Here is a 26135-nt window from a genome sequence, read left to right on the forward strand (position 1 = left end):
AACCAAAAATAGTAGTAGTTATTTTCAAGTGATTATACACTTCTCATACAGGACTGATCATGTTAGCTGTAACACAAAACTGCTAGATTCACATGCAAAATATGAAGTATATTCCCATTTGTCCATTTCTATCCTTGAAAGTAAGCACACACCTCTTCCCAGTCTTCTCTCTTCTCCTCATCTTCTACCTACGTTTTAAGGAATCCCACACCCATGTAGAATTACTATGGGTTTTGCCTCTGGCATAAATTCAGCAGCTGCCAAAAACTTCCCACTTCTCCCCTTTACCGTTTCACAACCACTTCTTGTACTAGTATCTGTTGTAGGTGTGGGATGCACTTGAAAATCCAATGTAGTTTTACATTTGTAACAACTTGGCTTTTGATGCTTAATATGTTGTATGAATATTGTAATAATTTACAATGGTAAATTTTAGGTAAAACCTAAAATTGATTGCATTTAATGTTTAGAAGAAGATAGATGGGGATGCCGCCGCCACCAGCATGTCTAGTCCTTCTTGTTACTAATTTGTATGCCTGTAATACCCTTAGAATATACTTCAGACAGGAAGGAAGCTATTGAAGAAAAAATACTTCAGACATTCGGCCTTGCAGTGACTTTGACCCAATTTGGATCATTTACGAAATCTATTCAGTTTATTTGCTGAATTCAATGATAATTCTATAGAAATTCTACAAACATTTAACCACTCATTCTTAAGATACCGCACTACCCTGAATATTAGATGGACGGACAGACGGATGTATAGACAGACTGACTTGTTTTTTTTAATAGGAAAAAATATATATTAACCAATTATGTGGCTTGTCTACTAATTCAATAGCTTAATTAACGTGAAATAGTGTATTTATATATGTAGTTCTTGATTCTTAGATTGTTATCTGATTGGTTATACAGTACCTTTTAGGTTATACAGTATCCACTCCCCCTTCCTTTTTTTTAAAGAGAGAGACAAAAAAGTTTTGTTTAGCCTTCTCATGTTGGAACTATGGTGTGTTGCATTTTCAGAAAAAAAAGATGGATATCTTTATTCCCATTGGACTGTAACAAATACTCTTGTGCTAATAAGTATAATTCAGATGTAATTTGGCCACAGTTTGAGATGGTCAGTGGTCATTTGGTTAAATATTAAAATGTGACTGCATTGGAAAGTCAGTCCGTGCTGGAAACCCTGAATTCTCTGTGACCATCCCTGCTGTAGGTGTGCATGTGCTTTAAGCTAAACTTTATTGGCCTGACATGAAGAATTTCTGATCCCACAACAGTGTGGTGTGTGTGTGTGTGTGTATATATATATATATATATATATATATATATATATATATATATATATATATATATATATATATATATATATATATATATAAGCCTGCTGGATTTTGCTGCAAATTAAGAAGCAAGTGTGACAGTCAAAGTCTCCAGAAGAACTGTGGCTATTCAGTAAAACTTACAGCTCATTTCTTTATGAAACTACTATAAAACTTTTTTAAGCAAAGGGTCGTCACTCCAAATATTGCCTTTGTTTAATTTATTATTGTTTACTGCTCTTTATAGTATTTTTTAATGAAGAAACATTTAATTTCATTATTTTTGAAAGCATCATTGCTCTACAGCATTTCTTTGCATGTGCCTAAAACTTTTTCACAGTACTGTGTGCAAAAGTTATATATAGATATATATAGCTGTATAGTATGTAGAGCTATAACCATACAGTGACCAGTCACGACTGGTTATCATTTACATTATTGCTATTGGTTTAGATGTTTGAAATATACAGGGTCCATGTATGGTATTTAAAGTTGACATAAGCGTAGGGAGTAGCCAATACTGAAATTGTGTGCATAGGTTTGCAGATCTCAGACTTTCTGGATAATGGACTTTCTGATAATGCACAGAAGTGTGTCTTAGACGTTGAGCAGCATTAAGTTCAGCGTTAAGCCACACTGAGTAGACTTAAATTTGTTTTAACCACCCTGTCATCCTGAAATTCATGTTTTGGGCTGAAACTACACTAAAAATACACTAGGATAAAAAAAAATTGATCTAATTATGAATTCCGCTTTCATTGAGTTGTATTCATAACAAATGAGTGCTTAGTCAGTCACTTGCTGCAACTTTCACCCCAGCCTAAGCTTCACACACTTTCTCCTGCTGTACTTCTAGTTCAAAATGCAAAAAAAGAAGAAAAAAAAGTGCTGGATCAAGTGCTATTTTATAAGCTGGTGACTAGTAATGGCGTAATTAATATAGATCATCAATTAATATATATCCTTTGATAGCTGTAAACCTGGGAAGGTGAAGGCTAATATGGCTTTCCTTCAAGAAACCTGAAGCCAACCAACTGCATCTTTTTGAACTTCTGCTCATGCATGAGGTCACACATGAACGACAAATAGCTCTTATCTGTGATTGATAGCGGAGAGAGAGTATGATATTGCTTCCACTTAAACAGTGAGGCCATTCATGTGGGTGAACTTTTTTTTTTCCTTTGTTCTGAACATTTTTATCCAATGTGACCTGCAATTGAGTCAGGATACAGTTGATCAGTTTAAGATCAGGTGGCCTTGTTTGAGTACCTATCAGCAGCAGCTTGGAGGTGCTGTGATTTGGTCTTGTAATCTTCTGACAAGTATCTCAAAGACTAAACTGCAGTCACCGTTATTGCTAATTGTATTAGTGCTAAGTATTTTTTTCAGTTAAAGCTGATTATCAGAAACTTGGGTCATTTGTCCTAAATGAGAAGAATGACCTCTAAGTGAGGAATGGACAGCTACCTGATTGGCATTGGTCTTGCTTTTACTTCTGGAGCTCCAACTCCATACTTATACAGGCACAAAGATGAATAAGCCATTAATAAAATCCCACAGCACACAGGGACTAAAGTGCAGCAAGCAGCAAGAATCCGTAGATTGGCTAATCAAAACTCTATTATCGTCAGGCCTCCTCTGCGCCGCCCTGCTCTCTTTGATCTCTTTTTTACTTTTTGAACGTTATTTCTATCATTCAGTTCATTTGGCTGTTTACGATTGTAGGCATGCAAAAACTGTCACCCATTCTGCACTGTCCTGAATACACATTGCTGTGTATGTGTGTATGTGTGTGTGTGTGTGTGTGTGTGGGTGTCTCTGTGCAAGAGTAATCACTTTTTCATTGCTCTCTGGAGGACAGAGCATGATAAAGCTGGCATGAAACAGGTCTATTGAATGAGCATTATCTTCCCACAACCCCACATGGCTAGAAAACAATTTTGCCTGTTATTCCCTGCAGATTTCTCTCTGTTTAGTCAAGGGCTTCACTAAGAACACACTGCTTGTGGTCCCGTTAACGTTTTGCCCATTAAGAACAGACATCTCTCTTGAACTCCTGTCTGTCGGTGTGGTGTGAATGTGGTGTGGATGTGTTTAGGTGGGGACTCTGCGGTTCTGTGGCAGCACCGAGTTTGCTGGGGGTTTGTGGGCTGGTGTGGAGCTTCAGCAACCAGAGGGGAAGAATGATGGATCCGTGGCTGGTGTTCATTACTTTACCTGCCGCATGAAACACGGTATAATTGTAAATCTAATTTCTCTACACTACATCTGCACATGATGTCTTCGTAAAATGTCAGTTACTGTGTAAAAAAAACTATGAACACATTCGTATCGTGTCATGAATCATTCATAAGGCACAATGCACTGATGATTATAATTATGTACGAAAGCGCTTTATAGTAATCTTTATTATGCATTATTAACATGATGGTGTATGAGTAATGTTTATAAGTATTAGATTTTTTCAAAAGTTTTTTGTGCTTTTTTTGCGGAACAGTACTTGAATTTTGGACGAAATTGCAAGTGCATGAAATTGTTTTTGCTGGATTAGGGTTAACTCTAACCCTTTCACGGTGACCTTTTAACAAACTGCTTGTCAAAATGTTTGACGCATGTGAATTGAAGAGGGCTTTGGCTAAATACGAGTTGTGATGAAGTCCCATGATGCGTCTTGGCCCAAATCCTCGGAAAAGCTGCAGTAAATATGAAAAATTGCAATCTCCTCCGGATAAGGCCTGCTGTTTTTTGTTTTTTTTTTGCAAACTTTGAGTTTGCTTGAATTTGCATATATTTCTGCGATTGCAAAATCCTGGAGGGACAGATATAACACTTTACTTAGTGTAGAGAAATACAAATACAACTTATATGATATTATGCGTAGGTAAAAATATATATATATATATATATATATATATATATATATATATATATATATATATATATATATATATATAATATGTGTGTGTGTGTGTGTATATACATATATGTATATGTGTGTATGTATGTGTGTGTATATATATATATATATATATATATATATATATATATATATATATATATATATATATATATATATATATATATATAATATTACAATAATCTCCACTCAGAAGTGAAAAGTATGTAAATTTAATCACAAAAAAGTTTAATTGCATCGCTGATTATACATAGTACACTAAGCAATCCGAAGCTGAATTATTTTGGTTGAATTTAATTATTATGATATTATAATGTTTATTTTTTTATTTCTTTTCAGAAGTGTTATAAAACACTATTTACTTTACTAAACATGCCTATAAATTATTAAACCATAATGCCTTTTATATATACATGTACAGTATCTCACAAAAGTGAGTACACCCCTCACATTTTTGTAAATATTTGATTATATCTTTTCATGTGACAACACTGAAGAAATGACACTTTGCTACAATGTAAAGTAGTGAGTGTACAGCTTGTGTAACAGTGTAAATTTGCTGGATTACTGGAACCATGTCCTGTGGTCTGATGAGACCAAGATAAACTTATTTGGTTCAGATGGTGTCAAGCATGTGTGGCGGCAACCAGGTGAGGAATACAAAGACAAGTGTCTCTTGCCTACAGTCAAGCATGGTGGTGGGGGTGTCATGGTCTGGGGCTGCATGAGTGCTGCTGGCACTGGGGAGCTACAGTTCATTGAGGGAACCATGAATGCCAACATGTACTGTGACATACTGAAGCAGAGCATGATCCCCTCCCTTCGGAGACTGGGCCACAGGGCAGTATTCCAGCATGATAATGACCCCAGACACACCTCCAAGACGACCACTGCCTTGCTAAAGAAGCTGAGGGTGAAGGTGATGGATTGGCCAAGCATGTCTCCAGACCTAAACCCTATTGAGCATCTGTGGGGCATCCTCAAACGGAAGGTGGAGCAGCACAAGGTCTCTAACATCCACCAGCTCGGTGATGTCGTCATGGAGGAGTGGAAGAGAACTCCAGTGGCAACCTGTGAAGCTCTGATGAACTCCATGCCCAAGAGGGTTAAGGCAGTGCTGGAAAATAATGGTGGCCACACAAAATATTGTCACTTTGAGCCCAATTTGGACATTTTCACTTAGGGGTGTACTCACTTTTGTTGCCAGCAGTTTAGACATTAATGGCTGTGTGTTGAGTTATTTTGAGGGAACAGCAAATTTACACTGTTACACAAGCTGTACACTCACTACTTTATATTGTAGCAAAGTGTCATTTCTTCAGTGTTGTCACATGAAAAGATATAATCAAATATTTACAAAAATGTGAGGGCTGTACTCACTTTTGTGAGATACTGTACGTATGTGTGTGTGTATATATATATATATATATATATATATATATATATATATATATATATATATATATATATATATGTATGTGTGTGTGTGTGTGTGTGTGTGTATTTATGTCTTTATATAGGCAGTGTGACATTTTATGCCTGTGTTCTATGGCCTTCATAGAAAGTGTACATATGGCCTTCATAGAAAGTGATACTGTGTTTATTTATTTGTGTATGTGTTTATTTATGCAATTATTTGTTTATTTTTTGCGTTCCAAGTGCCAATAGATATGAGCATCATAAATTTTTCATTTCCTCTCCCCTGTCTGTTTTTTATTTATTTTGCACTTAAGATTTTATTTACTAACGTTCTTGTCTGAAAATAGGTCGTTCCACCTATTTATAGCTCAGTAACGATGAAATATCTTTCGGCCTATATTATGTTAAAACAAAACACTATTTACAAACACAGGGGCAAGCAGAAGCCATTCTGTCTTTTTTTTTTTTTCTTTTTTTTTTCTTGAATGAAGTAAGCATAAACTTTTGAATTGAGCTATTAGTATAGTTGTAGTATTTTTATCTCACTGTAGTTGTAAAATCTCTCTCTGTCTCTCTTCCTTTTTTCCTCCTGCAGGAATCTTTGCTCCTCTCTCTAAAATCAGTAAATTCTCAGAACGACGCAGACCCATCCCTGTCTGCCCTCCTCGCCACATCGACCTCTCCCGGGTCAAGTCGAAAGTCGACACAGGTACACTTTCCTCTGACTAGCAGTGAAAGTGCCCTAGTTTTCCACAGTACAGTATATTTGTATCCATGGTGCTCACATGATGCATAACCCTTCCCTTAAACCCTTACCTAAAGTGATTTGTGGAGGTAGTGATGAAGAATGATCATGTCTAAGATAAGCGATAAAAGGAGAGGAGTAAGAAGGAACGCAAGAATGAAAGTAACTGCAAAAGGTGAATGAATGCATAAAGATGTACAGTGTATTAAAGAGCTTAGCAGTCAACATTGTGTACTAAATAGTACATGATTAAAACCTCTTGTATGGTTTTGATTATGTAGATTTTTATTTACATAAATTTATTTTTTCAACTCTGAAATTATTTGTCACATTTTTTTTCCTCATTACCCAAGGAGTGTGTTGCTCTAGGAAACTATTTAGCGATGAGGTGGTGTAATGTGATCCAGCACAAAGCCGAGTTACTTTTACCATTTGAAGTTTTCCAGGACATGCCGAGATGTTTTATTACCATTAAACAACAGGCATTTGCCAACAAGTACAATTATTACTGTATATTAATGAACAACACGTCATACTTTTTATTCATTTATAATAAAGTTACTTTTAATTTTGTGGAACAGCCACAAAAAAACAGGTTAGTTCCTGATATTACTCACTCAGGAGCAGTTATAAACATTGTCTACTCACCAGACTATCTTTATTGTTCTCTCTCCTCTATCCTGAAGACTTTCCCATAGTGGAAAAACTTACTGACTGATACAAAGCTCTGACACTGAAGACTCCTTCCATAAGTATCAATTAAACATCTCTTCACAGAAAACACCCCAGTAGTATCAGAGATTGTTTGAGATTGAGATGATGTTTGTTAAATGACTTTTTTTTTTTGGTCAAATTTGTGTATAGTTTAGTTATATATTATGCAAAGTGGCTGCCATTAAAGTCCCTGAGTAAGCTGTTACTATAGAAACAATAGAACAACCTGCTGTTGGAGAAATTGAACCTACACATTCTGACCAATCAGATTTGAGAATTCAACAGCGCTGCTTTAGAAATCGAAGGTATTTTAATATCGGTCTGTTTTTGTAATTATTATAGTCGGCTTTTTAATGCTTTGCACACTGCTGCTGACACACATACACACACACACACAACTACTTTGTGCATAAGCACAAAGAGTACTGTGCACTCTGCCAATATTTTCTTAATCCTGATTAATAGAAATCATTACACCTTCTCTGTGCCACCTTGTTTATCAAAGGCTCTCCCCACAGCAGTGTAAGATATGGCATTAATTTTCTGTGTGCGCGTGTCCGTGTGTGTGTGTGTGTGTGTGTGTGTGTGTGTGTGTGTGTGTGTGTGTGTGTGTTGCATATTTGGAGGATGAGCATGAAGTTGTTGATTTGTTTTCCTATGCTCTCTGCGGCACACTGTTATATTGGATTTTCGTGCAGAGCTTAACTGCAGAGCTTAACATCCTGATGTATGACTCTGTGTTTCTGTGTATAGTGCTTTTAAAAGAGCATTGCTTTAAGAAAGGCATTGTTATTATAAAGCATGTTCTTCCCTTCATTCGGTTTAATATTTTCTTTCTTCTTGACACAGCTGATACGTATATTAAAACAAATATCCTTACTCTCCACTTTTGGTATTAATAATTTGGATGTCTGACACTTATAAGTGATTTTATAAAAATGTAATTTTATGTGTTTTTATGAGAACTGGTATGGATGATTTGAGTGAAGTGAAAAACTCTCCAGATGCATTGTGTACAATGTTGATAATGATAATTAATAAGTGGGATAAGTCAGCAAATGCTCCTAGGTGGTAGAGATGGAACCTGTGGGATTTTGCTTAAAAACCTTAAAAACAAATGTTTGTGGTCAAATAAACCAACTGATGCTTTTGATGACGAGCATGCTATTATGGGAAAAGAATCAACTATAGGGTAGTTTGATGAGGTCTGACACAAAGCATAGTTACTGTTCCCAGTTGATTATTTAGTTATTTTATTTAGTTATTTTACTTTAATCCACAGCAATTTTCCAAGAATATTTTTTTATAATCTACTAATGAATGTCATATTTTTAGTTACATTTAGTTTTGTGGAATGTCCCTGAAACATATTAGTTTCCTCAACAGACATTTTTTTTTCTTTTTTGAAGTGAAGATAATAGAGAATCCGGGAGGCGCAAAGTTCTCTGTCCTGTTGTAGAAAACTTATTGACTGTTGACACTGGAGACTCCTCCCATTTAAAAAGAAAAAAAAAAAAAAGGCTGGATACAGAAAGCTTAACTATAAGTATATTAAATCATCGATTTCAATGAAGAATTAAATTTAATGAAAAAAAATGACATTGAAATGTATTTAATTATTAAAATAACAGTGTGTATTTATTTGAACAAACTCTCAAAAGTAATTAAAAAAGTACAAAAGCAAAAACAATACATCTATCTATCTATCTATCAGAGACATTATCGATTAGATGTTATATGTGTGTGTGTGTATGTATGTATGTATGTATGTATGTATGTATGTAGGATGATAATCATTATACCTGGTCTCCTCCAATTGGGGGGGCGTCAGTTACAAAAGTTTGAGAACCTCTGCTCTAGAAACAGTATATTTCTAGTGTATGTGACAGTATTGGCATGGCTGCTGTTGCAGAAAATTACTCCAATTCAGAGTAAAAATTTAACCCGCGCTAGGGTATAGGATTTAATAGTCGACAATTAAATAGCGATTTCAAGACTTTGGAATGATATGGTTCTATGTTATAAATATTTTCTTTAAAGTAGAAAACAAAAAGTTGAAACGTCAAAACTCTCGATTTGTATCTTTCTCTTATGTTTTCCATTTATTTTTGGTAGAAATGCTTTCAGCTATTATCTCTGCTTCATTATAATTAATCCTTTCTATCTTTCCTTGTATTATCTACTAAACTGCTCTTCCTTTTTTTTCTTCTTCACATACAGTACTGTGCAAAACTTTCAAACTTTTGCACAGTACTGTACATGCCTTTAGTGCCTTGAGCCACAACCCCCTCCTGCCCCCTTTATATTTCATTTCCTCTCTTTCCTCTTGAGTTTCTGTAGAGGGCTGAGTCACGCGTCACTGTTCACGCAGGCCCTGTAGGGTGCTCGATGAGTCACGGAATCAGTGGGACGCACACTACAGGCTTCAAATCGCTGCTCCGTGCAGCCCTCTATCCCATAATGACAGTATCCCTGCGTCACTCTTATTTTTAAGAAGCTTTAATGATACAATCATTCTAATGCCTGTCAGTAGTAAAAGAACACATCTTGATGGTGGGCCGTTCAGGCTGGCGGTGAGCTTTTTTAGTGCTCCCTGGTGTGTGTTCTGATTTGAATTAGTGGATTTTTGCGCATCCTGTTGATACATTGTCCTGAGAGATGCGTGTTTAATGAGCAGATCTGTTGGCGTCAGGAGTGAGAGGGGGGTCGAGATGTATGTGTGACTTCATTGCCCTCACTATTTTGCGCACAATAGCCTGATTTAGTAAGTGCACTCTTATGGATGCGAAATATGTTGTGTGGGGAGAAGACAAGCATTTATGGCTGCAACAAACACAAAAAAACTCTGAAATCCTGTATGGACTGCTATATGATTAAATGCTTTCGGGACAATTTGTTTGGAAAAAATTGTAACTGCAGCATATTTGCTGCATATATTTGAATAAACTTTTTATTTATTTATTTATGTATTTATTTATTTTTACAGTTTAAAATACAGGAGCCAGTCATGTTCCAGTATGCAAATGCAGGCTGTGCATAAAGTTTCAGAGGTATTTCAGTGGTCCTTTCATTCCCATACAGGGTGTGTTTCCTTCTGTCCTTTCTTTCTTCCTTTAATTCTTCCTTATTCAATGGTTAATCTCAATGACACTGTATTTCACTTTTTTCTAAATCCCAAAAACGATGGTGAGGCAACAACTGTTTATAGTTGCTATAATGTAAGTGATGACAAGAAGTAACTTGTTTTATGGTTTTCAAATTACTGTGGTTTATGATGAATAATACACTTTGTAACATGCTGTTATTGGAACATAATCAATTTTGTCCTTTATTTTGTGTCAGGCTGCATCACACTATCCTTTTGTTTTTAGATATGTCACTTTGATATAATTTGATTATTTTCCAATATCAGCACATCATAAAATGTTTCATTCCTTGCATATTGTCCTTAAGGTCATTCTTAATTCACAGATGAGTTTTTGGATTTAATGATGCACATTTCCAGAGGCATGATATCAGTCAATAAAATTAATTACAACAATTACAATAAATAACTGCAAACGGTTCATCTACATTTCCACTAGTACTGGGCAGCACTGTTCTATTTCTCTCTAAAATGATTGTGCACTTCATCTTATCATTTACCGAGTCACATATAGAAATTGAAACAAACCATTGGTCTTTTTTTTTCTCCAATCTGACTCTGTAGCGTCTCATTAGTGCGTCCTTTGCAAACTTGCTGAGAAATTAATTGCAGTTTCTTTTTGTTTTCAGGGTTTTTTGTTTTGTTTTGTTTTGTTTTTATTTTTGACAATTAGATAGCTTAGATGACCATTCACAGCATGGGGCATGTAGGGCTAATCAAAATTGGCAGTACTACAATACTACAATATACAGATATTGAGGATAAGTTGCTCCTGTAATTGCTCCGGTCATTTAACTCAGACAGTTAAAATCTTAGCGTCTATGCATGTGGTTCAGCAGCTATAGTGGAAGCAGACTTATATGAATTAATACATTAAAACTCAAACTAAATGATTTTGTACATATAGTTATGACAACTATGTAAATGAAATTTTCCCAGTGTTGACTTGACTATACTGATACCCTCCTCAGGTACTCCGAAGTAGCCTCATATAATTTAGTTGTAACATAAAACAAACAGAAAAGATAGACAAATGTTAGGATGTTGCTGTAAATTTATCAGAGAACTTTACTGAAATCCAGACGTCTCACTATAGAAATAAAACAAAACAAAAATGAAGATAATGACCTTTTTTTTAACTGGTTTAAAAATCTCAGTGGATCCAGAGCTTCTTCTGGAAACATTGGGCACAGTGCAGGAATACACATTGAATGGGATGCTAGCCCATTACAAAGGAATGACACAAACTCACTCACATTTGTGCACAGACACACACATTCACAACTAGGGTCAATGTAGGGTGGCTAGAACACCTACTGGCAGGTTTTCTAATTCCTTTATGTATTAATTTGTGTTTGATTTGATGTAAGAAACTGTAATAATAACAAGATTATTTCAGATATCAAAGTATTTTATAAACCAGCCGGTTGCAACAGATTGCTATTTAGACATCTCAGAAATCTATGTCAGGACAGAAGTGCATAAAGCACAGAAGGTTATTAACCATGGTATCATTAAAAGCAATATTTATTATTAGAGGACAGCTAACCCCTTTGCTAAAGGCCCCAAAATTCTTGCCACTTTATTGAATAGAGCTATAAGGTCATGCAGCGTTTTTTGCACAGGCACATTTATACGAGCTATATGACCTGAATGTGCATTTTTGCGCTGTAGAAAATAAGGTGGTGGACGTCCATTCCCTAGAGACCAGCATTTCTGGACTGCATGGCCAATTTTGTGGCAGAAGGAACATATTTTGCCTTGCTTAATATGTGAGTGGTATCTCACACTTTTTATTTGAGCACACTTTTGTGTTGCATTTAACTGATGAAATTTGAAGATCTGTCTTTTCACATGGAGCTGTGAGTGGTGGCTGTGCAGATAGTAGAGCTATAGTCTGTAAATGTGATTGCTCCAGCTGACTGTAGGTTCATGCTGGTGGGCAGCACTATTACCATGCACAGACAATATAACTGGATCAGATCTGAGTGAAGGAGATAGTGTGGGCGGAACCTCACTTTTTATCTTGTTAGTCTGATCCAATCTGCAACTAGAACTTCTCAGTGATGTTTTCTCCACATGTGGCATCATCCTAGTGCAAATTAGAGGGACTGAGTGTGAAACAGTGGTCTCGATTTAACTTGGCACAAAATTAGTCTAAAGCCATTTTATAGTGTAATAGTGTTTGTTCGAGCTCAGCTATGCATTCAGTGAGCGCTGTACTCTGCTCTGCCCACTTTTGCTTCTGGTGTGCAAAACTGTTGATCTGCAGACGCAGTCCCGCCATTTAATTATAGAGGGTTATATTTAACTTAAACATTCTCTTGAACGCAAGTACAGCATCCTCAAAAGAATCCAGGCTATCTCTGTACAATAAGTATCCCATAGCCGATATACTACATTTATAAAACTTTGGCTTGCTTAGGAAAAACCGTTGTGCTTTATTGCCTTTTTTAGTGTGATGTTCTGAAAAGAACCACTCTAGAACAGACTCCAACCTAGAAAAGACTCAAACCTTCATGTTGCATGTTAGTTAATGTCTCTTTCATATCATCAGCCCACATTCGCATGCATTTTTGTTCCTCGTCTTTTCCTCAGTCATTGTGTATAAAGCTAATGTGCTTTCTCAGATTGTGCACGTCGGTGCACCTGCTACACTGTTGCAAATGTCTCTCTTTCTTTATATATATAATATATATGGTGTTAGTGAATTCCTGCTAATTCCAGACTTAAAAAGATGTTACCAAATGCTCATACAGTCACAATCGGCAGGCGACTGAGTTTCTTAATGTGACTGATTCTGAGTTTTAAAGAGGTTTTATATGAAAGATATTTAATTTTTAACACTTTGGGTTCTAACTATGAATCTGTGGGTGAAACTGTTTGAATTCAAACCAGGTTACTGTATATAGGGCGTTAAGTGCCACTTTACTATGCTGCAGACTACAGACCACTTAGACACATCTGGATATTTGTATCAGACGGGTTTCAGATTGTTACAATGATCACATCAGAGTCACCAAAACTGTAGAGCTAAAATATTAAGGGTTAATTGTTTAGCCCACTGCTCTCCTATAACCAGAGATGGAAATTGGTGCAAACTATTTCTAATAACCATATAAATACAGTCATGCACTTTTAATGCAACATACTTTCTTACAGAAGAAGTACTGAATATTTAAAGATAGAAATAACAAATGAATTTCAAAGTCAAAATCACAAATGAAGTTATACATGAAGGAGAAACAAATGTAACTTGCAATTGTTAATCAGTGTCGCAGACATAGGATGCGTGATGATGATGATGATAATAGCATTAATGGTACAAAAGGCAGCCACAAAAGGCAGCCTCTGATGTTATAAGCCCTTTTTTCTTTTTTATTCAGTTGCGAGGCATGCCGACACTAAAGTTCCTTTACACGAACACATTGTGCATTCAACTTGATAACAAACAGCTACTCCCACAATCCCAGCTCTTATTGCCTGTATTTGTTGAAGCAGAAAGGGAAAAAGACACCAGAAAGCACAAGAAAGACAAAGACAGAGAAATGGAGAAATAAAGAGCTGAGTTACATGATAGCAGCAGAATGCTTATGCACTTATTTTTCTTGCTGTGGTAGATAGTTAGTGATTAAAAATAGCATGAAGCCTAGGCTTGTGTTTACTTACAGTGTTTACTGTATGCAGACTCAAAGACCTGGTTCTGCTGAACCTCATGAAATGCAATTACAGTGAATAAGTGCTAAATACCATAAAAGAGATTTGTTTTGGTTCATTTGTTTATACAGTGGATAGAAAAAAGTCTATATACCCCTGTTAAAATTGCAGGTTTTTGTGAGGTAAAAAATAGAGATGCACCGATACTAAATTTCTCAGCCGAAACCGATAACCAGTTATTCAGAGTGATATCGGCCGAAACCGATAGTCGTACCTTTTATGCCTTCTTATAAATAAATTATAATTAATTTAAAAGAATTCTGAACGAAATGCAAATAAAAACTTTATTCTCTCCATTTCAACAAGTTGTTTCACAGTAACTGGTCTCATAAACAAAAAACACATTACTCTAATTAACATTAACACATGAACTAAATTCTGAAGGTTAAAGTAAGATTTCTTAACTTATTGAATGTTATTAATTCATATTAAAATTTAATTCTAAAAAAAAAAAAAAAAACACCTGTTAGGCTCACATTCACTCACCACAAACAAAAGCATTTCTACTTCATCATTGACATCAATCTGGTAATATATATCAACTTTTTATATATATTAACATTAACTGGATATGAAATATACTACTCTACAAATATATTTTTCTGTGCTCTATATATATATATATATATATATATATATATATATATATGTGTGTGTGTGTGTGTGTGTATGTATGTATGTATGTATGTATGTATGTATGTATGTATGTATGTATATATATATATATATATATATATATATATATATATATGTATATATATGTATATGTATATATATGTATGTATGTGTGTGTATATATATACTTTTTTTTTTATGAACTCATCTTCATTTAAATCTTGAATCGGTGTACTGGCCCTTTAATTCAGTGCGAGGGTAAGCGGGCAGCACAGGGGGGAAAAATTGACTCGACACCGAAACTCCCGCTTCACTGCTGCTCACTTCCAGTGAAGTGCAGAGCTTACAGAGCTTACAAACTGCAGTTTTGTCATCATTCCACACAAGAGACATCATATTTACACACAGCACGAAATCGATGTGTTTTCCTGCCCTCTTTTGATTGACAGGATATAATCGGCCCTGATTATCGGATGTTTTTAAACTATCCACCGATAGCGTGAAAAATAGTCTACATCAGTGCATCTCTAGTAAAAAAAAAAAAAAGAAATCAATAACATTCAGATTCATTTTCAAAAATAATAATCATATACCTTTCATCGATGAAGTGATACTGATTAACTTCAATTAAAAATCACTTGTGTTTCAATCTGATTTTCTTGTCTTCTTCATGGTTCATTCTGACTATTTATGCCCTGGACTACAAAGAGCTTACAATGCATGTACATGATCTCATTGAATTTCCAAAACATTTCATATACTATATAACACAGTGAATCCCATCAACAACAAGTGGAGAAAATGGAGTTCCTCAGTGGTATTACCAAGAACAGGATGTGCATCCAAAATTAACAAAAGGCCACAAAGAAAACTTATCAGGTAGGCTGCCAAGAGACCTACAACAATATTAAAGGAGTTGCAGTAATATCTGACAAATACTAGTCACTCCCTATATATAGGACAACAATCTCTTGTATTCTTCACATGTCTGGCTGTATTTGATGTTTGGTATGGTGGCTAGATTGAAGCTATTTCTTAGAAAACAACATCCAAGCAGGATTAAATCTCCCTAAACGTGGGGTATTCAATCTTATCTGCAAAGGGCCACACTGGCCTTTTCCGGATAAGATTGGACACCCCTGCTCTAAACCATGTCGTAAAAAGTGTTATGGTCTGATGACGAAGGTAGAACTTTGTTGGCATAATTCTAAAATATATCTTTGCTAAAAAACAAGATTGCTTGTCACCCAAATAACATCATACCCATGGTGAAGCATGGTGATGGCAGCATCATGCTATGAGGCTGCTTCTCTTCAGCTGGGACTGGGGTTCTAGTCAAGTTACAGGGAATAGATAGATATTACAAGAAAAAGGTTGATTTAACAAAATATTAAAGAGTGTGCACACTTGTACAACCAGGTTTATGTAAGTCCCCCTATATCCCCACCCACACCCCAAACAAAAAAAACATTTCTGTCTGTTTTTCCCTAGGATCTTGTTGGTTGTTCTATCACATTAAATGTGGAAATAGGGGTGTGACTTTTTATGTGTACTGTATCGTCACAAAATCTCATTGACTGAGTCAGGCTGAAAAGTGTGATAGAATACAAGTCAAGAAGTAAGTTGTGATTAATTTTGATAATACCACAGTGCTTTTGAATTCTCAAATCTGATTTATTTTCTATAACACCAGCTCTCCCTGTACCTTTAAATTCAGAATAGAGAAAATTTGTGCAGGGGGTTGTTGGTATCATGGCAAGCAGGCTGGTGAGGAAACAACTGTTTATAGCTGCTATAACGTCTGTTTTTTGTTGATCTTCCACATATATTGTAACTATAAATGGATAAATATTATGATGTTTCGTTCTATTAATACAATACAGATTGTAATTGTAGGCAAAGCAAGTAATCAAATAATCAACAGTAACTTCTTGCTTCTCACATCCTTAAGTGTTTTATTCCTTACATCAGCATATACTAGGCACAATATAAGTGTATTTTGTCAGCATTGTTGGAGGCTAATGGATTTTTTTGTTTTGTTTAAAAAAATATGTATAATTATGCTGCTGTTTTGTTCTTTTGAAAACTTACACCAGGGACCTGTAGTCTTTGTGTAAGTGCATGCTCACCTCTCCTTTTCATGTGCAACTCAGCAGAGATTGTGTGTGTGCACAAACACGCGCACACACACTGGGTTATTATCTGCCTCTAGCTTTCCAAAAAAAAAATAAAAAATTCTCCCCTACTTGTTTGAGTTCAGATCAATACCTTGCTTTTTCCTCTCATCTATCTAATTCACCACTTTTCTGTTACAGTATTCAGTATTTGCTGACCATTCCTATGTGTCTGCTACATTTGTTTATTTATTTATTTGTTTGTTTGTTTGTTTATTTATCTTCTTCCTGTGATTGGTCTGAAGGTTTAGCATCAATAAAGGCGAGGTCCTTACCAACACTTGCAGGTGATGTGGATGTGCAGACAGGTAATTAACAGTACGTGTTGGACTTTAATTAAAATCTAACCGTTGCTTTTGTTCAGTTGTGACCTGCAACACTAATTATAGTAGGCAAGACATGCTTAAGTGGTTCAAGTAAAGCAGAGAATTTACCTAGTTGTTGGCACATTTTGTAAACCTTTTGTGCAAACACTGTGCTTTTAAAACGTTTTTCTTCTTCTAGCTCACGTGCCAAACTCAAAGCCCATAGGTTAAATACAGCCCTCTGCCTTGTTTCATTTGGCCCGTAGTAACTACAACTCAACATTTTCACACTACTTAGAATTCACAGCAGACCTGTAGCATTGTGACCTCAATAGTGTTGCTCACAAACTCACTGTGAGCAACATGAGTTCACAAACTCACTGTGCTGAAATGTTGTTTTAAATCAACACCTACAGTCTGTGCTGCATTTGACTTCAAAAAATAGCTTTTTATTTTATTTGTTGAAGCAGAAGAGCACGAGAAAGACAAAGACATGAAATGGAGAAATATAGAGCTGAGTTACATGATTGCAGCAGCATGCTTATGCATGGCTCTTGATTATTTTTTCCCTCTGTATTTTTTCCTTCCTGTGCTAGATTGTCATTATTTACTGATTAAAAATAACCTGATGCCTAGGATTGTTTTTACTTATAGTATTTATGCAGACATAAAGGTCTGGTTCTGCTGAACCTTATAAAATGCAAATACAACAAATAGCAATGAAATAATATATGTCTCGCACATTTTATTATGGATAATTTTGTTTTATTTCTTGTTATTTACAAGTCACTGAAAGGTGCTTGGGTTTTAGTTTCTCGTCGTGTGTTGGTCTTGTGTGATTAAGTGAATATAAATCCCAAAATGTGTTCCCAAATACTTGGGGGTTTGAATACCACTTCCACCCTGTGTGCATAGGGTTCTCTCTGTGCTTCGGGGCATGTTCTACCTGTGCTTCAGGGGTTTCCTCCGGGTACTCCAGTTTCCACCCCTAGCGCACAGACATACGTTGTAGGCTGATTGCCATTTCCAAATTGTCCATAGTGTGTGTGTGTGCGTGTGATTATACCCTGCGATGGATTGGCCCCCCATCCAGGGTGTCCTCTGTCTCATCCCCCGAGATCCCTGGGATAGGCTCCAGGTTCCCTTTGACTCTGTGTAGGATAAGCAGTACAGAAAATAGATGGATGGATTTTTGATATTTATAATCAATTTGATAACTATAATCACAGTATCACAATAAACTCAAATGGTTTCCTGTTGAGTCTGGCTCCTCTCAAGGTTTCTTCCTTTTGTCATTTCAGGGAGTTTTTCATAGCCACTGGCCCCTGGCTTGCTTATTGGGAATAAATTGAAATAAAAAAAATATATCCGGATTTCTGTAACACTGCTTTGTGCTAATGCCCATTGTTAAAAGTCCTATACAAATAAAATTGAATTGAATTGAATGTTTGGAACAGATATCAGGCCTAGTTGGCCAGTAGGCATAAGACAAGTGGACTGGTCTATTAGTCTTTTTCATAGTTAAGGCAAAAATTGATTAGTGCAGTACACTTCACACAAAATTATATCAAAATTAATACAAAAAAAAAAATAGACTTATCCAGCATAGCCTTAAGCAATGTGCTTTAGACTGCAGAATTTGTTTCATATAGTCTGAAATATTAGTTATACAACCTTTTTCCATCTTCCTGGTATCTATCTGGTAAAAGTCATAATAGTAGTGTATTGAAGAGCAGTGATGAAGCACTTGTCATCATTTACTCTTACAACACTGCTTTTTTTATCAGCATTGTACACTCCCACTCAGTGTAAGCGATGACGTGTTCATTGATGATTTGACAGCTGGTATTTATGCTATCTACAAACAAATTTATGTCTATTTTTCTATGGCATATATACAAAAACTTGATCAAAGCAAAAACGTTCACTCCGTGATGAAAGCAATAAATTGCTCTCAAACTGGCAATTAAAATAGTTTTAAACATTGTTTGTTAAACTTGCTCATTATTTATATAATATGATCTTTTCAGAAAGCCTGAGTAAGTGTAGAATGTAAATTAAATATTTCATTGTAGTTTTAGGAAAAAGAAGTGTAAAAATACAGTCTGAGACCACATTGAAAATCTGGGATTTTTTTCCCATTTAAAATTGGAAGCAAATAGATGATTTTAGATTTTTTTTTTTTTTTTAAATATTTAAAAACAAAGAAAGTTTTTAATAAAGTATTCAATATTCAAGATGTTGTCCTATTTCTAGGTCTCTGTTTAAATGTAAGCAAATTTATGATATTGACCATGTTAACTGCTTTGTACAAAAGGTCAGATTTTCCTCATGCTTAATCTCTTGTTCAGACGACAGTCCGATGGATTTGATCTAAAATAGGTGATAAGGTTTTACACAAACTTTTTTGCTGACTCAAGTACACAAAGACAAACCTAGATTATGTGGGGACCCCAGGCAAAATAAATGCGTGGGACCCTTCTGACAGATTTGTTTTTATGTCTTCAGATTACCCAGAGATATTGTTATGACCCTTTACCTCTATGCAAGAATCGCAGTAGACACAATCCAAATACTGCCCAATAACCAGATAACACCATTCCTGTGACCAAGCACAGTGGTGGTAGCATCATGTTATTGGGTTCCTTTTCAGCAGGAAGAACTGTAAAGCTTGTTGCCATCACAGGCAAAATGGTTGGGAATAATATTCTTGAGGATGACCTGTTCCCATAAGACATCTGCAGTTAGGACAAAATATATGTTCCTAAGTCAAATCTGTAATTGCTTCAGAAAGATAATTCACACTTATGGGGTGAATGCTTAGCAAGTAAATGATGAGACATCATAAGGAAAGAGAAATATCAGGGTATAAATAGACAAACTAATCAAGGGCTAAACTAAGAACAGGCACACACATTAGGAAACAGACAAATGATGTGACAAGGATGGAGACAGAAACTAAATAAATAAAAAGCAAATGTTGTGAAGCACGTGCAGCACTGGGAAAATGCTCTGTATGCTGATGGAGAAGTCATGACACTGTTTAGAAATGTAGTTCTTACTCAAGATGTCCACTGAACTATCTGCTAAATTAGATCATTCAATAAGCTAAAACCATTGCATAATCAATATCCGTAACCATGTTCATTTCTGTGCCAAACCTAACCCTGTTTATGAGTTTCTGCATGATGCCTGTACTCATGTGAGGGCCCATTCTCGTCACTTGCTTTAGGGGAGATAAATGTTCCTTATATTCCACTGTAATTGTAGCATTGATTTGCTTTTCTGAGCATTTATTGAATCATGCATGACTGAGATTTCACGCCATTATTCTGAGCCTTGTTCCTTTGTATTCTCTCCTCACTGCCCTTTCTAGTTTTCTATTAGCTTACTGTCGCACAACTATTCATCAGTTCTGTTCTGCAATTTTGCAGATGTTGAGAGGTGAGAGGTAGTCTTTTTCAGTCATTTTAATTCTTTCATTTGTGGAAAGTTGATTGTTTCTGCACTGTGGAGGTGCAGTGATTTCATCCACACCTTAGAGGGTTGAGATTGTTGTTGTTTTTTTTTTCTTTGGACTGCTGAATTGTGGTCATTTTTCTTTTTCAGACTGCAGTTGTTTTGTTCTGTCAGCATGGTTGAGACTGATTGCTAAGAACAGCGTTGTTTGTTGCATTCTGTCCCCCTGAGTTATCCCACTTGTTTAATTTCGCTTTAATTTGCTTCCCTTATGGCATGCAAAGAAGCCAAATGGCTTCTTGAAAGAATGGAAAAGTGAGCAGACGTTGTCTCTAAAGGCAGTGCTGAAAAAAATAATTGACTCAGCTGTTTGTTTTTATTGGAATTTGAAGTGTGCAAAACACAGGGTGGTGTCAATGGAAATATATTAATTTAGTACTCACAGTGTGACTTAAATTAACTTTGAGATTGGTTTTCAGTGTGTACATTAATACCACCAAAGGGCAGGTATTAGTGTAAATTTGTGATATTAATTATTTACTAAAAATTATTAGTGTCTGATTCTTACCACAGCTTTAAGTCTTTATATTCTAGATTCAGTGATAATAACATTTACATGAAGCCTGGTAAAAGACATTCATTAACAAACATCATGTGAACAAGATACATTCGTGTCTACATTCCTTTATTTTATTTTCACCTTATATTTCATGTTTTGAACAGTTATTTGATATCTCACCACCTTCAATCTCGGTTGTACTTGACACTATTTCTGTGAAGGTGCAGGGATTTCATTCACACCTTAAAGGTTTGAGGTTTGTTGTTTTTTTTCACTCCTGAATTGTGGTCATTTTTCTCTTTCCACATGCAGGATGGTTGAAGCTGATTAGTAAGAACAGCATTGTTTGTTGCATTCTGTCCTCCTTAAATTGTCCCACTTCATTTTAATTAATTAGATAATTGTAGTTCTTTTTGCTTTTAATTGCTTTCCTTACTGAATGCAAAGAAACCAAATGCTTTCTTAAATTAAAAAAAAAAAAGTAAAAGTGAGGAGACTTCATCTCTAAATGCACCAATGATAAAAATAATTGGCCTAGCTCTCCACCTTTCTTTTCCATCTTCTATTAACAGTATGAAAATTGTCTTAACTGGCTGTATTATAACTTTAACTTTAGACTGGAGTGGACCTTATTCTTTATGCCATAAGTGCTCTGTAATTAATGTGCTGTTTAAAGGCCATCTGAATCTCCAAAGGAGGCATGAGTTCTACAGGCTACATTTAGTTCATGAAATGTGAAAGGCATTTAATCAGAACCCCCCCCCCCCCAAGACATGGTGCATGGTAATCCATTAGCCTCTAACTTGTTTCATTAATGAACTCCTTGGCCCATGAAGGTCTCTGAATGTGAAGGCTTAATGACATCATGTCCCAAATTCATTTGGAAAAGCATTAAAGGCCTGACCTGACTCCTCCTGCTGCGTCTGATCTTGCCCTTTTAAGTGGTGGGGATGAGAGGTTTAGGTCCCTGCTCATAGCACACACTTTTCCATCACTGTGCTCCATTAATATTGGGCAGAGTTACATTCACTGGCTTTGAAGTGCACTTAATGCACTTTGAATCAGGCCATGTGGTAAATCTTTTTTTTTTTTCAATGTCTGTATATATTTGATGACAGGAATCATGAAGTTAATTTGTAAAATGTACTTTTAGCCCCTGATTTACCAAACATCATCTCTAAATATGCTTACTAATGGGATTGTCTGTTTCACATGAGGACTATAGCACATCTTATATGTTTTGCTTGTTTTTTTCCCCAAATTTGGGGGTGCTTCTTTTGAAAGGTGCAAAATACAGGATGGTCACCAGAAAATTTACCACACACAATGCAATTTGTCAAACCCAAAAGTCACAGTGGGTGCTTTCATGTATGCAATGTTTAGTCCATTTGAATTGAACGCTGGTGCATTTTCCTCTTTGGTGCGGTTCGTTTGTGCAGGTGAGAACACAGCAATTGGATTCTGGTGCAGACCAAAACAACCGGTCCTGGACCATCTCCAAGACCATCTCCACCACCTCACAGAGATGGTCTTGGTATGGTTCCAGTCAATAGAGCAGTTCGATTGCCGTGAGAAAGCAATTCGATCCCAAATCAGCCCAAATACAGGAAGTGAACTAAACATGCTGTTTGTTTTGGCTTGCGGATGACATGTTTCTGTAGATGTGAACTGCAAAACTGAGGTGCAAGCCACAAACTCAGCCAAAGAACAGAGCTAAGTGCTGCGGAAATGCAACGTGCTCTGGAGATTTAGAGTGACGAGCAAAAAGAGTAAATAAAAAGTGGATGAGATACACATGTTATAAATTAATATGTAAATTCTACAACCCCTGGCAAAAATGATGGAATCACCACACTTGCAGGATGCTCACCCTTGGACCTTGCTTTAATTAATGTAATATTTTTTCCAGATCAAGGAGAGGAAAAGATTTTGTAATCACTCAGTGTTGAGGAAAAAAATGATGGAATCAGCAACTACAACAACAACAAAAAAAAATCACAATTAGTACTTTGTTGCTCCTCCTCAGGCTTTTATGATGACCTTCACTAATGAAAAACAATATTCTCCATCAAGCTGGTTCCAACTTTCTCGAATAGCAGTTGACAGATCAGCTTTGCAGGATGAAGCCTTGTCATGGACCAATTTTTTTAAATTTCATATCATAAATGGGGAAATTTGATTGTTTTCTTTAAGCAGTCATCTTAATATGTTTCATTAGAATGGCACCAGACAAAAGTTCCAGCATCATATCTTCGGTCAATGCAGATTTGTGATTCATCACTGAATACCACTTTCATCTAATCATCCATGCTCCATGATTGCATCTCTTTATCCCACTATAACCTTGTTTTCTTCTGTTTAGGTGTTAGTGCTGGTTTTCAATTCGCCATCTTCCTTGGTGAACCTGTATGTTTTCCTTTTATAACCTTCCCATTTTGTTTATACTTGTACCAAATTTTAGACATAGCTGACTGAGAACAACCAACATCTTTTGCCACACTCCATGTTGGATTTCCTTCTTGGAGGGGTTTTATAATCCTTTTCATTGTTTCAGTTGACAACTCTCTTGTTGGGGCCATGTTTCCTTTCAGAAAGTCCAAGGTTGAGGTCTGTAAGCACTCTCTTTTAACTGCAGACTAATTTGCATTTTTAGACTTGTGCTGGTATTTGTTTTAGAAATGCAAATTACAAAGTGATTCCATATTATTTCCTCTACATGATCTGGAAAAGAATGTGCTGTTAATTAAACTAATTTCATTTAACTTGCTTGAGCTATGTTTCACAAAGGGAGAATTTGCAACTATTGAACAAAAATTGTTTTGTGTCATATTTGTGCTTTGTTTATTTGCTACGAAGTAAAAAAAACCCGGGTGAACATCCTCTAAGTGTAGTGATTCCATACTTTTTGTCAGGGGTTGTAATAATTATATAATTATCTAGTAATGTATTGAGTGTGGCTCCATGTTCTCCAAAGGTTTGTTTAATTTAATGAATCGTGTTTGAAGTTTGGTCAGTTATTTTGGGGTAGATTGACAGCATTGAAGTAACTAACATACCTCAGCCAGCCATTACTTTCTGCACTGCACAATTCTCAGTGTTATGTTTATGGTTTATATAACCTTGCACAACTCAAACCTTGGAGATATAAAATATCAGAATGTGCATGTGTGTAGGTTTTTGTGGGTGATTTTTTTTTTTTTGTTTTTTTTGTTTTTTTTTATAGCAAGACTTGTCAATAAAGCTTGTGGCCATTTTCCTTACCCTTTGCTATTTTAACTGTAGCTTGTGAACTATACATATACTAAACTATTTTTATTATTGTCACCATTTTTATCTTTTTATCTGAACCATCATCTCTCCTTTTTTTTCCCAGGTGCTCTGTCACGTAGCTGTTCTACGTCATCCTCCTCTCTGGACTCCAGACATGCCCCTGTCCTCCACCCAGCAATTCCAGCACCTCGACAGAGACGTCCCCTTCGCCCTCGGCAGGAACTAACACCTCCAAACTCCAGATCTACTCCTCCACCATCCTTGCAGTGTGGTACTGTCACGCACATGCTTATCTCTGCTTCTGGAAACAAGCTAGGAGTGTGTTAGCCATTACAGATAAGGCTCATGAGCATGGCTTATCTACAGCAGTGCAAAGTGTCCTGAGTAGATTTGTGATTTAGGCATTTACCCACATGAATGTCCCAGATGGATCAGTCCATTTACATAAGCACAGTGATAATTACTGGTGCCACTGCGATTATGGTGTTATTAATGATTGAAAATAATGTTTGTTGATAACAGAGAATGCGGATGCTGTTTGACGTTGGTTGAGCGATGATTGCACCGTTAATGATGTCTTTGTAGTGGAGTGAGAATATTATGATTATGTGATGGATGAAGATGAGCTCTGGATGTGTGTTTTTAGGCTTGGCACGCAGCAGGACTCCGTCAGCTTGCAGCTCAGTAACAGATGTTCCCATGTTGCGATTGGGAGAGCGAGTTCTCGTGATCGGTCAGAGGACGGGAGTTGTCCGATTTTATGGCAAGACCAGCTTTGCCCCAGGTAGGCCTCTCTGACTATGGACTAGACTTGTTACCATTGTTTTTAGGAATATCACAACATTAGAGCCTTGGTATAGCTTATTTAGCTCTTATCATATTGTGTTTTCACATACACTCACTGAGCACTTTATTCGGAAAACACACGTACACAACACTCCTTTATGCAATTATCCAATCAGACAATCATATCGCTGTAGCACCATGCATAACATCATGCAGATATACGTTTAAGCGCTTCAGTTAAACATTGACATCTAAAAATAGAATGGGGTAAACATGATCTCAGTGATCCTGGAATGGTTGTTAGTGCTGGGCTAGTCTGAGTATTTTAGAAACTGGTGATCATGTGGAATTTTCATGCAGCAGAATGGGGCGAAAAACAAAAAACATACAGTGAGTGTCAGTTTTACAAGTGGATGAGAAGTAAATGTGAGTGAATGTTGAGTAAAGCTTGAGTTAACAGGAACGCTATAGTAACTCAAATAACCACTCTTTACAACCATGGTGAGCAGAAAAGCATGTCAGAATGTACATCACACTGAGACTCAGCAAACAGACTAATAGAGATGAAAAGGCTCCAGCTAAAGTGTTCTTCAGTTCCAGCTAAAATATTCTTCAGTTTGTGGGGAAATCTACAGTATTAAATACTCTGCAAGCTTAGAACAGAGGGTTTTCTTTGGGAAAGTATGCAAGGTTCCTCTTTAGGAAGCTAGAAACTTAAGGTTAGATTTCTCTCCTCATTTTCTTACCAGGAGACTCTTACAAAAATGCATGAGCAAACACTTGCCAGAAATGAAAAACTTTTATTTTTTATTTTAATTTTTTTTTTTATAAATGAAAACTTTGGGCTGCTTCTAGCTTGAAGTAGTAATGAATTTTTACACAAAAGTATAAATTGCCAACGAAAAAAAAAACCTCAACAAAAAACAGAATAAAAATATAACATGACAACATGAATACAAACTAAACTCCCCAACATAATAGG

At 36.0% G+C, this 26135-nt stretch overlaps 1 protein-coding gene across 3 annotated transcripts in view; it reads left to right on the plus strand.

The window, feature by feature from the left end:
• Nucleotides 1-26135, plus strand: part of zgc:103755 (uncharacterized protein LOC449988 homolog) — a 65901-nt gene that overhangs the window by 19048 nt on the left and 20718 nt on the right. The window contains exons 8-12 of one of the 3 annotated variants that reach the window (XM_053632570.1): nt 3427-3562; nt 6260-6373; nt 17020-17082; nt 24471-24638; nt 25014-25151. In XM_053632570.1, the coding sequence (XP_053488545.1) occupies nt 3427-3562; nt 6260-6373; nt 17020-17082; nt 24471-24638; nt 25014-25151 (619 nt within the window). Of the gene's footprint in view, nt 1-3426; nt 3563-6259; nt 6374-17019; nt 17093-24470; nt 24639-25013; nt 25152-26135 lie in introns of those variants that run through there. The other 2 variants (XM_053632569.1, XM_053632571.1) reach the window with 2 other exon arrangements.

This window comes from Ictalurus furcatus, chromosome 9, assembly GCF_023375685.1.
Source record: "Ictalurus furcatus strain D&B chromosome 9, Billie_1.0, whole genome shotgun sequence".
Taxonomy (NCBI): domain Eukaryota; kingdom Metazoa; phylum Chordata; class Actinopteri; order Siluriformes; family Ictaluridae; genus Ictalurus; species Ictalurus furcatus.